At 42.7% G+C, this 15,755-nt stretch overlaps 1 protein-coding gene across 3 annotated transcripts in view; it reads right to left on the reverse strand.

Moving 5' to 3' along the window:
- Positions 1 to 15,755, reverse strand: part of LAMA3 (laminin subunit alpha 3) — a 274,538-nt gene that overhangs the window by 167,805 nt on the left and 90,978 nt on the right. For all 3 annotated transcript variants that reach the window (XM_030810644.1, XM_012506378.2, XM_030810643.1), the window contains one exon: positions 10,019 to 10,153. In XM_030810644.1, coding sequence (XP_030666504.1) covers positions 10,019 to 10,153 — 135 coding nt within the window. The remainder of the gene's footprint in view (positions 1 to 10,018; positions 10,154 to 15,755) is intronic.

Genomic DNA, 15,755 nt, shown 5'->3' on the forward strand with positions numbered 1-15,755 from the left:
GTTCAGAGAGCTTCCAGATAGCTGAACATGTGGAGGTTCCTGGAGGGTGGTGCCCAGGGAGGGCATGGAAGCTCCCAGTCTCTTCCCCCATATCTCGTCTTACGTGTATCTTCATCTGTATCTTTGCAACATCCTTTATAATAAACCAGTAAATGTAATTTGGTGTTCTCCTGAGTTCTGTGAGCCACTCCAGCAAATTAACTGAATCCAAAGGAGGTTTGTGGGAACCCCAACCTGAAGCCACTTCTTCAGAATTTCCAGAGGCCCAGGCTTGCAACCGATGGTAAGGGAAGGAGGGAGCAGTCTTGGGGACTGAGCCCTCAACCTGTGGGATCTGGCACTGTCTTCAGGTAAGCAGTGTCAAAATTGAATTGGAGGACACTTGGCTGGTGCTGCTTGGTGATGGGAAGAGATCCCCACACATTTGGTCACAGACGTTTTCTTCTGTGTTGATGGTTGTTGTGGTGTGAGAGTAGAGGAAAGTAGAGGAAAAACACAGAGGAAAGAGTTTTTCCCCACACAATTGTTCTTGGACCAGCCCTATGCTAATCTCAAACTGGCTCTTCTTCCAAGGATGCTGTCTAGGGCCTCTTGGTGGTCGTCTGCTGAGCACCTCTCTCCTGCCATTCCCTTGTCCCCCAGGGATGCAAGCCTCTCTATTTCTGTTGCTTGTGACTCTCTCCTCAGCCCACAACTGCTTCAGCCCCTGGGCTTTGGATTCACCATTTCTTTTCTGTTTTTGATGCTTTGACATCTTGGGGCCTTGCTGACCCTGGAGGGACTGCTCCTCCCAGGGTGAGCCAATTCCCACAGAAGTAAACAACCCTCCAGAGGGCTGCTTTTGGAATGCACACCAACGAATCCAGAGCATGGCCCCACCACCTCCTCTACCAGCTCTCACACTCTGATATTCCCTGCCCTAATCACCCCAGGGCCAGGTACCAGACAACTAGGGGCAGCCCCTATGTCCCAGCGCCCACTGAAATATTCAAACTAGCCAATCCTAAACCCGCTTATCCCTGCCCATTCCTTACTGTGGAAGTGCTCTGTCTACAGTTCCTTCCCCTCCCTCTGCCTCCAAACCCACCCTGACGCTTCTTCATGTGGCCCCTACAGCATGCCCTGCCCCTCCTCTGGGAACTGTATCTTCTCAATAGCAGTTGTCTCCTGGTCCGCTGTCCTTACTGAATCCCAAATTTCCTATTAATACACTCTATTATAAAACAGGCATCTGAACAAATACTTCAGCTTCTTTGGGTGGGATCTCCTGATGTCTCTGAGCAGACCTATCAGGCAGGAACCAAGACACTCACCTGGATTCCCCCACATTTGGCTGTGGGAAACACCTACACATCCCTTGCCCCAGCACACTAAGTATAGGCCATTCCCAACATGGCAATACTCTCCCTGCTCTGCCTCAAGCAAAAAAGCATCCAGCTCTTAGCCTTTGGGTTTTCCAAGCCAAAGTCTGGCTGCAAGCACCTCTGCCCCTCCTGAGGCTTTCCATATGCTATGGTTTGGATGTGTTTTGTCTTGCCAAAATTCATGTTAAAGTTTCATTGCCAGTGCAGCAGTGTTGGGAGATGAGGCCTAGTGGAGGTGTTTGGGTCATGGGGGTGGATTCCTCATGAGTAGATTAATTCCCTCCTGAGACAGTGACTGCATTCTTGCTCCCACAGGACTGGATTAGTTACCGTGAGAGTGGGTTGTTATAAAAGTGAGTCTGGCTTCCTGGACTCTCTCTCTTGCATCCTCTCTCATGGAGTGATCTCTGCACATGCTCACTTACTGCTCCACTTCACCATGTTTTGCCCCAGTATGTGGCCCTCACCAGAAGCCAGCCAGATGTGGCACTATGCTCTTGAAGTTCCTAGCCCACAGAATTGTGAACTAAATAAATGTCTTTTCTTTATAAACTACCCAATCTCAGGTATTCTGTTATAGCAATACCAAATGGACTAAGACACATCAGAGGTTCCTCATGTGTTTTGAGGTGAGGAAGAACAGTGAGGAGTTCACAGCAACAATTTCCTCCATAGATATCCACCCCTTCCCAGATTATCTCTCCTCCACTCTCCTAACCTTTTCATAATCCTTTGAGTGTGAGAGGCTAGAGTGTCATAAAATAAAACAGGTCTCTGGACATTTATTTTGAAAATCTGCACACGGTGACTTGGCCTTGGAATTTTGTATATATCATTGTTCGGGGCCAATACTTCAATGTTAACATTTTCAAAAAGAGTGATATGGGTGGTTTTTAAATATTTTCCTTGTATTTACTTTTAAATTCAAGAAGCTTTCTTTACTACTCATATGAAGAATATCAGATGATTCTCATTTGAAAGAGTAACTCTAATGAAAGGCAGACTGTCATACACATTTGTTTGTTTATTTTGGGGGGGGTTGTGGTTTGTTTTTTTTTTAGAAGATTCTCAGTCTGTGATGTTCAGGCTGGAGTCCAGTGGTGCGATCTCAGCTCACTGCAACCTCTGCCTCTCAGATTCAAGCGATTCTCCCACCTCAGCCTCCCAAGAAGCCAGAAATAGAGGCATGCACCACCACGCCTGACTAATTTTTATATTTTTTTAGTAGGGTTTCACCATGTTGGCCAGGCTGGTCTTGAACTCCTGACCTGAAGTGATCCACCCACTTTGGCCTCCCAAAGTGCTGGGATTACAGGCATGAGCCACTACGTTTGGCCTATCATACACATTTGTGAAATCCCAATTATCTATCATTTTTCCCCCCACAAAGGACCCCAAGCTCAACCTATTAATCAAAGCCAAGCATCTTTAAAAAGTAACTGTGTCTGCTGCTTACATTTCTAGGTAGCTTGCTGGTAAGGTCAAACTGAAGTCTCCACACTCTGAGTTATGTAAAGATTATAGGACTTTGAAATTTATACTGTCCTTTCTCCTTGCAGGGTTTAAGGAAGAATAGTAAGGACGATATCATGGATTAAAGATTAAACAGGAAGCCGGGCGCGATGGTTCACGCCTATAATCCCAGCACTTTGGGAGGCTGAGGCAGGCGGATCACGAGGTCAGGAGATTGAGACCACGGTGAAACCCCGTCTCTACTAAAAATACAAAAAATTAGCCGGGCGCGGTGGCGGGCACCTGTAGTCCCTGCTACTCAGGAGGCTGAGGCAGAAGAATGGCATGAACCTGGGAGGCGGAGCTTGCAGTGAGCCAAGATCGCGCCACTGCACTCCAGCCTGGGCGACAGAGCGAGACTCCATCTCAAAAAAAAAAAAAAAAAAAAAAAAAATAAAACAGGATATGCATCTCAAACTAGTTCTTCATGTTTATCTCTTTGGTCCTTGCTCTTCATAGATAATGGTAAAAAATAAGACAGAGTGCTTTCTTGCCCTTCAAACAGGTTTGGGAAGGAATTGTGCAGTGTATACTGGCAAAGGAATATCTTCATGGGGAAAATGGACTCATCAAATTATTGCTGCAATTTACTGAGCAACAGTTTCCAGCTGAATGAGAGTAAATTCACCCAAATGTTCTATGACTTCAGGTTGTAACTATTTGGGAGTCTGAAGCCGCAAGACCAAAGAGCAGAATAAAAGAAAAGTGACAAACTACTCAGAAAAGTGGCAAACTAGTTCCCATACTCAGAAGCACAGATAAAATCCTTCAGGATCTTTTAGCACAGCAGTTTCCAAACTTTTTGGCCATATTCACAGTAAAAAATACATTTTACATTATAACCCAATAAACACACACACACACACACACACACACACTAATAGATGATAGAGATATCTAGCAAAACATAAATAACTATGAACAAGAACTTTGCAAGAGATTTATTTTCTCTACACTTATGATGCATTCTAACAATTTCTAGTCTATTCTATTTCATTGTAATGCTGGCCCATACCCTCTAAATTGATTTCTCTATCCACTAATGGACAATGAACTGCAGTATGAAAAGCTCAGCCTTAGAAGAACAGCCCTCATGCTTCTTGATGTCCTAGATCACTAGGTGATGAAGGGGTTTAAAGAATAGAATAGAATTCCTGCTGTATACCAGGCTGAGAGTAAAGAAATGTGGGTGCTACTCACCACCCTGCAACTATCTACTCCCTACATATTCTCCTGGGTCTCAGAATGGTTGCTATAAAATAAGTACTTGTGATTTCAATTCCTTTTAACTCTAAAATTCAAATGCACATTATGTGATCATCACTATAAAAACATAAGAGAGATGAGCATCAGATTTACAGAGATAAGGCTGACAAACGTCTGGGGAGGAAGACCCCTTCTTTAGTGTGTTGGGATTCCGCCTCCCACCTCTGCCTTATCTTTTTCAAACAAGTTTATTGAAATAAAGTTCATATACCATACAATTCACCCATTTAAAGTGTAAAGTGTGCAACTTAATGTTGTTTAATATATTCACACAGTTGTGCAACTTTTGGAACAATCTAATTTTAGAACATTTTCGTTCCCCCTAAAAGAAATCCCATATTCATTAACAAGTCAATCCACATTGTCCACTACCTTCACTCCCAACCACAAATCTGCTTTCAATCTCTACAAATTTTCCTATCCTGGACATTTCATATAAATGAATCACACAATACGTGACTTTCGTGACTGACTTCTTTCATTTAGCATAATGTTTTCAAGGTTTATTCATGTGGTAGCATGCATAAGTACTTCATTCCTTTTCACTGCTAAATAATATTCTATTGGCTATACCACATTTTATTTATCTGTTCATCAGTTGATGAGCATATGGGTTGTTTCCCCATTTTGGCTATTTTGAATAATGCTGTTATGGACATTCATACACAAGTTACTGTGTGGATGTGTTTTCATTTCTTTTGGATATACACTGAGGAGTAGATCTGCTGGGTAGCATGGTAACTTTATGTTTAACTTTTTCAGGAATAGCAAAACTGTTTCCAAAGTCACTGTACTATTTCACATTCCCACCATCAATGTATGAGGGTTCGAATTTCTCTAAATCCTTGCCAATGCTTGTTACTGCCTGCCTTTCTAGTGGATATAAAATGGTATTTCATTGTGGTTTAGATTTGCATTTACCTAATGACTGATAATGTTGCGCATCTGTTCACTTACCAACTGGCCATTTGTATATCTTCTTGGAAGATACGTCTATTCAAATCCTTTACTCATTTTCAGTTAGGTTGTCTTTTTAATTATTTTTAATTTTTAAGTATTGAGTTGTAAAAATAATAATATATCCATATATATGGATTATTTTATAATAATATATCCAGATTTTATATATTATATATATGTGTATATGATACTAGTGCCTTATCAGATATATGATTTGCAATACCTTTTTCCATTCTATGATTTGTCTTTTCACTTTTTTGATAGTGCCCTTTCGAGTGCAAGAGTTTTTAACTTGGATGAAATCCAATTTATTTATTTTTTCTTTTGCTGCTTGTGCTTTTGTTGTCATATCTAAGAAACAATTGCCTAACTTATGGTTATGAAGATTTATGCCTATACTTTATTCTAAGAGATTTATAGTTTTAGCTCTTACATTTAGTTTCTTCATCCATTTTGTACTAATTTTTGTTTATAGTATGAGGTTGAATCCACTCATGTTTAATGTTATTATTGATAGTGTTGGATTTACCTTGGCCATTTTGCATTTTATTTTCTATATATCTCATGTATTTTTTGTTCCTCTATTCCTCCTTTATTGTTTTCTTCTGTATTAGATATTTTCTAGTGTAATTTTTACTCTGTTTAATGACTTTTTAATCATTTTTGAGTTATTATGTTAGTGGTTGCTCTAGGGCTTACAAAAAGAAATCTACTTTAGTATCATATTGATTTAGTTCCAGTCAAATAGAGAAATTTTACTCCTATTTAGTTCCATTCCCTCTCCATCATTTTTGTACTATTGTTATTATACATACTATGTCTCTCTATATTAAAACCCAGTAATACATTTTTATAATTATTAATTTATATAATCTATGTTTTCTAAGGAAGATGATAGAAGAAAGGAGAGCAAGCATATATTTATAGAGTGTCTTTATAAACTCTATTTATCATTTCTAGTTCTCTTTATTTCTTCCTATAGATTTGGTGTCATTTTCTTACTCCAATACAGCTTTGTTCTCACCTATCTCCTTTGTGCTACTGTCAAACATATTACATTTTTATATGATATAGGCCCAATATTTATGCATGTGTGTATGCATTTGTATATATAGTTTGTAAACTTTCTGTTAAAATCAGTCAAGGGAAGAATGTATAAAAATATTCAATTATACTCTCTTTTGTAATTTGTACATGTTATTCAAATTATTGTTTGATGGTACTTGTTTCAGCTTTAAGAACATCCTTTATTATTTCTATTATTTCTTATAAGTCAGGTTGGGTGAATTCTGTTAGTTTTTGTTCATTTGAGAAAGTCTTTACTTAGCCTTGATCATGAATAGTAATTTTGATGGATAGAAGATTATTGGTTGACAGTTTTTCCACTTTCAGCACTTAGAATATATGCTCTCACTGCCTTCTTGCTTCTATCGTTACTAATGAGAAGTCAGTTGTTATTCTAACTGGTGTTCCTGTGTACATAATGAGTCTTTTTTTCCTGCTTTCAAGATTTTCTTTTTGTCTTTGTCTTTCAAAATTTTAATTATGATTTTAACTATAATATGTCTGGCTGTGGATCCCTCTGTATTTATGCTATTTGGAGTTCATTAAGCTTCTTAGCTGTATAGATCGCTTTTCATTAAATTTAGTAAGTTTTCCACCATTATTTCTTTGGCTATTTTTTTCTATTCCTTTTTCTCCTCTCTTTCTGATGCTTTCATTACACATATGTTGTGCTTAATGGTATCCCATATTTCTTTCAGGTTCTGTTTGTTTATTTATTTATTTATTTGAGACAGAGTTTCACTCTTGTCACCCAGGCTGGAGGGCAATGGTGCGATCTTGGCTCACTGCAACCTCTGCCTCCCATGTTCAAGCAATTCTCCTGCCTTGGCCTCCCAAGTAGCTGGGATTACAGACACCTGCCACCACGCCTGGCTAATTTTTGTATTTTTAGTAGAGACGGGGTTTCACCATGTTGGCCAGGCTGGTCTCAAACTCCTTACTTCAAGTGATCTGCCCTGCTCGGCCTCCCAAAGTGCTGAGATAACAGGCATGAGCCACTGCCCCCTGCCTGTTTATTTATTTTCGTTCTTTTTTTCTTTCTGTTTTCAGACTGCATAATCTCCACCAATTTGTCATTAAGTTTGCTGATTCTTTCTTCTGCTAGCTCAATCTACTGTTGAGCCATTTTAGTGAATTTTTCATTTCAGTTATTATACTTTTCAACTCCAAAATTTCCATTTGGTTATTTTGTAAAACAATTTCTATCTCTTTATTGATATTCTCTATTCAATTAGATGTTGTCATCATACCTTCCTTTAATTCATTAACCATGATTTCCTTGAGTCTTCTATACAGATTTCTAATAGCTGCTTTAAAGTCTGTGCTAAGACTACCATCTGGCTCATTCAAAAGTGGTTTCTATTGTCTTCTTTTTCCCCTATGTATGGGTCACACTTCCCTCTTTCTTTGAAACTCTGCTATGCTCTACAAGTGGACACAGGTGGAGGTGGCGCTGTGGTCTTCTCAGTTTTCCTCTCCCACCATAGACCCCTACTCTATTGGCCAGCTTGGGTAGGGGTGATTGGGATCCCAGAATTCTCAGCCTGAAGTGCCTAAGTTAGAGCTCCTACCCTACAAGTGGAGGGGTGGTGGGTAAGAGAGAGCTGGTCCTCTTTGCTGAGCCCACCTGGAATAGGGCTTCTGTTATACAGGACTGCAGAAGGATGAGAAATATCAATGGCCTGCCCCTCCCAAAATGAAACAAACCATAGCCCCAAACTGGGGTACAGGATAAAGAGAGTGCCCATCTTCTTGGCAACACATATGGGTAGACCTTCTATAAAACATAGTTGGGGATGGATAATGAAGGGGGTCATGGCTAAAATGTCACAGAGACTCTCATTTCTTACCTAGATTCAAATTTTCTTAAGTAATTGTTTCTTCATTTGCCATATGCTCTTATGACCATTAACAGAGACTTCAAACAATTTTTTAAAATATTTTCACTGGTTAATTTCTGTTTTACTGAAATGAGTATCTACCAACCTCCCTACTCTGTTGTTATGGAAGTCCTTCCTCCCCTCTGCTTTATCATGAATACATTCATGCATTTTCTACCTACCTTAAAATAAATTAGCTCTAGTAGTGGAGAAATGTGGAAAAGAGCATTCTTTAAGCATTGTATTACTTATTCATTATCTTTGTATCCATAAACACAAGCTTTGTCCACATGAATGACTAAGTTAGAATATTTGTAATTCATTCTACCAGAATGAGTCTGAAGTTGTGGCTGGTAGAAAGGAGGAAAAAAAAAACCTTTGAGATATTTTCAGCCACAAGAATGTTTTGCACGCCAGGAGCCAGAAGGTAAAGGAAAGGTTTGGGGTATGGGATTCAGGCATTTAAGCAAACAGGGAGATGGCTGGAACTGGGACTGCAAGCTCTTAAAATGATGCAGAGGGAAGTATAGGTCAGGAGAAGAAAGGTGAAAGTGAATAGCTAACTTATGAACAAGTACTTCCACAGTTCTAAGAGCTTTACCTGTCAATACATATGTAACCCTCACAACGATGAATTATGAGACAGGCACTATTTTTTGGAAACTGAGGAACAGAGGGGTTAAGTAACTTGCCCAAGTTGATAGCTAGTGCCACCCCTGCTCTTCACTACCTTGTCCTCCAGCTTAGGGGAGGGAGTTTTTCATGCTCACAGTTCCTTAGGGTGGCTGACCTTGCAGGTGAGATGACCTAATACCTATTCTAAACTCCTCCAGTGTTCAGAGGCTGGAAAGCTAAAAACAGCACTTCTCAGACTCTGTTAGGGCAGGGCTCTGGATGCCAATTGGGTTTGCAAATTGGAAGTGTGTGAATAAGATTAGGCAGATGGGAAATAAGGAGGAGGCTGCATCCTGTAGCTGGCTGAGCATTTATGCAGCTGTGCCCTGACTCTGGCTTCCTGGATGCCAAGAGATGAAGGCACCAACCATGGGCTTCCCATCCTTGCACTGGGCCATAGCAGTCTGGGCTTAAAACCCAGCCATTCCATTGGAGGCCTCCTTGGAAGCCCAGCCTAGAGCCTGCTGCTCTGGCTCCTAACTCCTCTGGGCTAGCATCTAATTACCTGTAGTAAATCTCTTTCTGTTTATAGTGTCTGAAGTGGTGTTTTATTTCCTGCCTTGATCCTGGACTGAAAATCTTCTCCTCTTTCTCCTCCCTTCCCCTATACCATTGTCTGCAGAAAGAAGAATAACGTCAGACAGTAGAAAGGAGGCAGGGGAGAATAATTTGGGCAAATTCATTCATTCATGTGTTCACTCACCCAGCATTGAGTGCATACCTGCCATGCTCTAGGGACTGGACCAGACACCTCCTCCTCCCACCTTCCATTCCCCCTCAGCCACTCTTGCTAGGATGGGATACTAGGATACAAACAAGTGGGGAGGAGGGGGTTTGTGGTCTCCTGTCTCTATGGTTTGCATATGTGTCCCCTCTCTCTAGAACACCCTGCCTCTTTCTGTCATCCACCTTCCCATCTTTCTAATCTTATTCACACACTTCCAATTTTCAAACCCAATTGGCATCCAGAGACCCACCCCAATAGAATCTGAGAAGTGGTGGCAGGTTCCTAAATGCTGTTCAGATACCACCTCCTCTCCAGAGCTAGGATTTGAACCCAAACAGATTATTTCAGAGTCCATGTGCTTAACTACCAGGGAGGAGGCAGGGTAAGGTTGGAGAGAAGGGAGGTGACAAGGTCCAGGTAGGATCATCACGTGTAACATCCATATGTAACCCAGGGGCCCATTTATTAAACTGCAAGCCAGACAGCTCTGCCAGAAAGACCTGCATTTCCTCAGGAGGAAATTTATCTTGAAGGATTGATTATGAATATGCTATGTTTTGCCCACTTACCTTGGCAAATAGGGAATGAGTAGAAACCAGAGCGGCAGGTATCACACCGAGGGCCCTCAACCCCAGGGCGGCACAGGCACCATCCGTGGGCATCACACATTTCGGGAAGAACGCCTTCCAGATTACAGTCACACCCTGCAGAAGACAGGAGACTTTCAGAAGGGGTCTCCATCTTCCATCTGTTTCTTAATTTCTCCCTTCCCCTAGGTTTCTATCATGAGAATATAGATTATTAATTATCTATGGCTGTTAAACATTCTTAACTCAGAAGACTACACCTTGAAGGGAAATTTTTTAAAATTCACGAAAGGTCAGAGATATCATTAAAAAAACATATAGGGATGGGCATTCATTTGCAAACCATTCTTTTAACATCTATTCCTGTGGAAACATTTTCTTTTCCCTCTAAAGCCGAGCTTTGTAAAGTATAACTTCAATTCAATAGATTCCCATCTCATGACAATCGTGAATTAAATGTATTTCTTCCTTCCAGTTTTTAGAAGGAAAGAAACTAACATCAATTCAGCCCTACTACATATCAGGCATCAGGGGCTTCCCTTGGATCGTCTCACTTAATCCTCCTGGCACTGGCCTTCCCCGCAGCCAGGCTGCTTCTAGTGCCTCTATCCAGGGCTTTCCCACCTCAAGACCTCTGCTCAGGCAGATCCCTCTGCCTGGTATACCCTTCCCTCAGTTCTTAGCACAGCCAGCTCTTTCTCATCCACCAGGTGTCAGTTCAAACGTCAGCTCCTCAGAAGGTCCCCCTGACCAGTCTGTATAAACGGCCCCCACTTTCCTCCTTTTATTCTCTTAGCTGTGTTTCTCTTTCACAACACTTTCATTTTTGGGATCGCAAATTGGTCTGGGACTTGCTTTGACCACCAGAATGAGGTGTAAGTGTTGTTGTCATGTGACTTCTGAGTCCAGGTCACCACAGGCCTTGCCATTTCCATTCTTGCCCTCCAGGAATCCTGAGACCACCGTGGGAGGGACCAGTCTGGCCTCCTTGAGGACAGAAGGCCACAAAGAGGGATACTCCCAAACGTCCCAACTAAATCCAGCCCCAGAAACCCTCCAGCAAGTCCAGTAGAAGACCCGCCCAGCCAACCCACACAATTGAGAGAAATAACCCTTGTTCTTTTAAGCTGCTAAGTTTTGGGGTGACTTATGACACAGAAATAGATAAGTAAATCACCCAGCAGACTGGACACTTTGTGAGAGCTCACCACAGGCCCCCAGGGCCAGCACACAGTATTCCTCCGGAAATAAATATTGCTCAAAAATAATAATGAAGTCAAACAAGAGCCCTGTAAGACAGGTATTTTATAGATGGGAAAAAAAAAAAAAAAAAAGATGCTCTGAAAGGTTAATTAACTTGCCCAAGTTCACACAGCCAGGGAGGCAGAGTCAGAATTTGAACCCAGGACTGACAGATTTCAAAGCCCATGGTCTTTCTATTATACTAAAAATACAAGCCGAGAATGAAGCAACTTTCAGAGTATGTCCTGGATTAGCACATATATTCAAACCAATCTCATATTTAAAGCATCTACTTCTTTTTCTTATTTATTTATTTATTTATTTATTTATTTATTTATTTATTTTAGACAGAGTTCCATTCTGTCGCCCAGGCTGGAGTGCAGTAGCTCAATCTCTGCTCACCGCAACCTCTGCCTCCCGGGTTCAAGCAATTCTCATACCTCAGCCTCCCAAGTAGCTCGGATTACAGGCATGTGCCACATCTGACTAATTTTTGTATTTTTAGTAGAGACGAGGTTTCATCATGCTGGCCAGGCTGGTTTCAAACTCCCGACCTCAGGTGATCCGCCTGCCTCAGCCTCCCAAAGTGCAGGATTACAGCGTGAGCCACCATGCCTAGCCCTGAAAGCATCCATAATTCTATAAATTACGTTAATATTTAAATTTGCAACAGGTCCCCTAAGGAAGATCCTAAAAGACTCAAAGATTCAGCTGGGTCCACCCTACCTACCAAGGAAGGAAAGTCTCATGCATTTTGGAAAGATTTTCTACAAGGGTTAAAATAGTAGTTAATATGAAAAGTAGCCAAATCCCTCTGCCCTAAACCCTTAATTTTTCAAATAAAAGGTTAGTAACAAAGTTGTGGAATTATTTTTTTCTAATACAATAATTAAGAAAAAAATCACAGTAAATCAGAACAACTTTATAGTCTTTACATGATCTTTAACTTGTTCATACTTAAACCAAACGGTTGCCTAATTTGACAAAAACAGCATTGGAAGTGAAAGGGTTTAGAATATGCCATTTTAGCATACTGACTGTTTCCAGCAATGGCACTTTAGAAGCCGCAGATGTAGGAAGGGTTCTCTGATCTCACCCTTTCTACCTAAAAGCAGGTCATAAAATTTCCCAGGAGAAAGGTGCCTGCCATCCTTGTACCAGGAGGACAGCATTCTTATCACTGGAGACTGGGAGTCAACTGGATTGGATCTGCATCAACAAACCCACTAAAATAACCCTTAGTTTCCCCCAGTGCTTCCTAGCCAGGGTCCCACAATGTAGTGCCACTAGCCCAAGCTCTTTTGTCTTGCCACACTCCATACTTCATTGTTCTTTGTGTAAACATGTACAATACATAGGCTTTGGGGCCTAATGGCTTTTTCGGGTCTTGATTTTCCTTCTAGAGACTCTCATGTTCATGTAAAAATATTACATAAATTTGTATGCTTTTTTGCTGTTTGTCTTAGGTTCATTTAATTCTAGGCCCAGCCATGGGACCTAAGAGGGTAGAAGAAAGTTTTTCCTCCTTTTCAGAAGTGACAAGGACACATTCATGACAAGGGAAGCCTTGGAACCCAGACTGGCATGAGCACCACCCTGTCCGTCCATCACAGCTGCCATACAAGGTCCTAATGCCACAGCCCTGTAGGCTGAGAACAAATGCCACATGGAAAGGGAACGTTTTTACTGTGAATTACAGTCTTGACATTAAACAAAGTATTGAGTTTCAGTGAAAAACTTGGACTTTACCTTGGCATTGAGGTTCAAAGAATTCTGATTAAAATAGAAAAAGAAAGGACATCCCACACCTCATTACGAAGTCACAGTGATTATATCTCAAGAAAATCCCTTGAGTCCCTCTCTACTGCCAGAGTTCCAGACCTCATCTTTGTTTACATGGATTATTTTGAGAACTTCCTAAGGAGGCTCTCTGCTTTCTATCTTGTTCCTTCTAATTCATTCTCCATGCTGGTGTCAAGAGTGATATTTCAAAAACGTCAAACTTTTCATATCACTTCCCAGTTTTAAATCCCTTGACAGTGACCCAATGCCTGCAGGACAGAATACGAAGTCCTTCACATGTGACAGAATAGATCCTTCAACATTTTCCAAGCTACCAGCAACCCATGGGGCATCTTTGTGCAAATTAAAAAAAGGTGCCCCTTCCTCAAGATGCTTTTCTGTCACCTGCTATAAAATCATCATCATCAATATGCAAATCTGCAATGTCTTCTGTTATTGTGATGCCCCTTAGATGAGGCACAGCTGTGCCTTGCAGACCCGCACATCTGAGCTGGCTGACCACTCAGGTCTTTTCTTATTCCTCTAGGCCCTCTCCTTGAACTTCCTCTCTCTATCCCATGCTTCAGCCCTAATGACCTGTCTGCCATCCCCTCTCTCCTAGCCCCATGGCTTCTCTTCCCTGCCCCTCTGCCTGGCTGACTCCTCTTCATGCTCCAAGACTCAGCTCAGATACCTCCTCCTGCTGCTCTGGGGAAGCCCTTCCAGCACTTCTGTCTCTCTCCTTTCTCCTCTCCCTCCCTCCCTTCCTCCTTCCTTCCTTCTTTCCTTCACCCTGGCTGTAAGGCTGCCCCTCCCATATGCTCTCATGGCACTTAACTCCTGCCATTAGAACTGTTGACCTTTCTGTCTCCTCAGACTGGGAGCTCCCAGGCAGGAGGAACCGTGTATCAGGCAGCTGCCTGGCAGTGACTAGCACAGCATAGGCACTTAATAAAAGTGTAATGAATGAAGAATATGCTAAGTATTCAAGACTGCAATTCTCCTCAGTAGTCACCATTCCTTAAATTCTCTGTTACTGGCATCTATGCAGAGGCTCCAAACTGAGCTATCAGAATGTGCCTGGCCCTCTCCAAGTCTTAGCGGGCAAGTCTCTAAGCCAACGTGACTGCCCCATCCTGCAGAGCTGCTGTCCTCAAGTGGCCCAGTATCTGACATGAGACAGTCCCACACACCGTGCAATAATGCACAGCACCATGGTTAGACTGAGGAGGAGTGTGGGTAGGGCAGAAGCAGGGAATGACGTCAGGAAGGTAACTGAGGTCCTGTTATAACTGACCTCCAGGGAGCCTTTGGTGCCACCCAGCAATCCCATAACTTTCCCAAGCCCATCCTCCCGCCCACATTCCTAGATGACTCTCATACCTTCTCCCTACTCAACCCCAAGGCCTCCTCTCTTGCTTCTTGCTCTGACCTTGTTTGTTATTCCACAGAGAAAACTTTCAAAAAACAGCCAGAAGAGAACGTCCACGAGCTCCCACCACTGCCCCTGCCCACCCCTCCTCTGGCCCATGCATTCTGCTTTCTCTTGTTTTAACTTTTTCCTCTCAACAAAGAGCAACTTCTTCCTTCTATTTGCTCAACCGAAAAGCCTTGGAGTCACCCCAGAGCCCTCTCTTTCTCTAATATTCTACTTCTGGTCTAGTAATCCCCCAGCAAATCCTGTTGGTTCTACCTTCAGATGATATCCACAGTCCGTCCACTGCTGTCACCTCTGCTGACACCACCTGGGTCTGAGCCACCATCATCTCTTCTTCATGGATTATGGAAAAAGCTTCCCATCAGGCCCCCTTGCTTCTTCTCTTCTCTTCTCCTGAGATTTTCTTTCAATACAGTAGACCCAAAGAGCCTTCTATATAACGTCACCTCTCTGTGCAAAACTCTCCATGGCTCCATTTCGAGTAAAAGGGAAGGCCTCTCTAGTGGCTGACGAGGGCCTCCATCCAGCCCCTGGTGCCTTCCCTTCCTACCAGTCTCACCTTCCCTCGCTCCACTTTCACACACCTGGTCTCTTTTTGTTCACTGAACACCCTTGGCCCAGGGCTGCCCCTGCCCTGGGGACTTTGCACTTGCTCTTTCCTGTACCTGCTTCAGTGAGGCCTTCCCTGACTTCCCTAATTTAAATCTGTAAACCTCACATTCCCTAACCTCCTCTCTGTCTTGTCTTTTCAGCAGCACTTATCACCAAGGCTGCCTCCAGCCCATACCTGAGTTACTATGTTGCTGTAGAGCCTGAACTTCACTGCCAAGGAGAGCTCTTCAGAAACCATCTTCTCTGCTGGCCCACACCGTGGCGCTGCAGGAGGAGGGGCACCCATGCTCACACATGCCTGGCACTACCTCCTCCCCAGTGACCACCAGGCTTCTGCTGGCGCCCTGGGGTAGTAGAGGCAAACTCAGGGGATGTGAGCATGAGTCCGATGGTGCCCAGTCGTGGGCTGTGTGCATGTGCTGTGCCCTTCCCTTGGTGCAGGTGTGCCCTTCCGAGAACCTGTGCCTCCCTGCAGATGCCGTGATGGGTTTATATAGGAAACTCCCCATGGCTCTGGAACCCAGTGCAGAGGCCTGGAATCTTCTCACATGAGTTAGTTTATGCCTATGATGTGAATGGCTGCCCCTTAAAAGTGGCACTCATGTTCAGAATACAACTCTGCCTCTCACAGTCTAATGAATTAGC

Source organism: Nomascus leucogenys, chromosome 4 (assembly GCF_006542625.1).
Source record: "Nomascus leucogenys isolate Asia chromosome 4, Asia_NLE_v1, whole genome shotgun sequence".
Lineage (NCBI taxonomy): Eukaryota > Metazoa > Chordata > Mammalia > Primates > Hylobatidae > Nomascus > Nomascus leucogenys.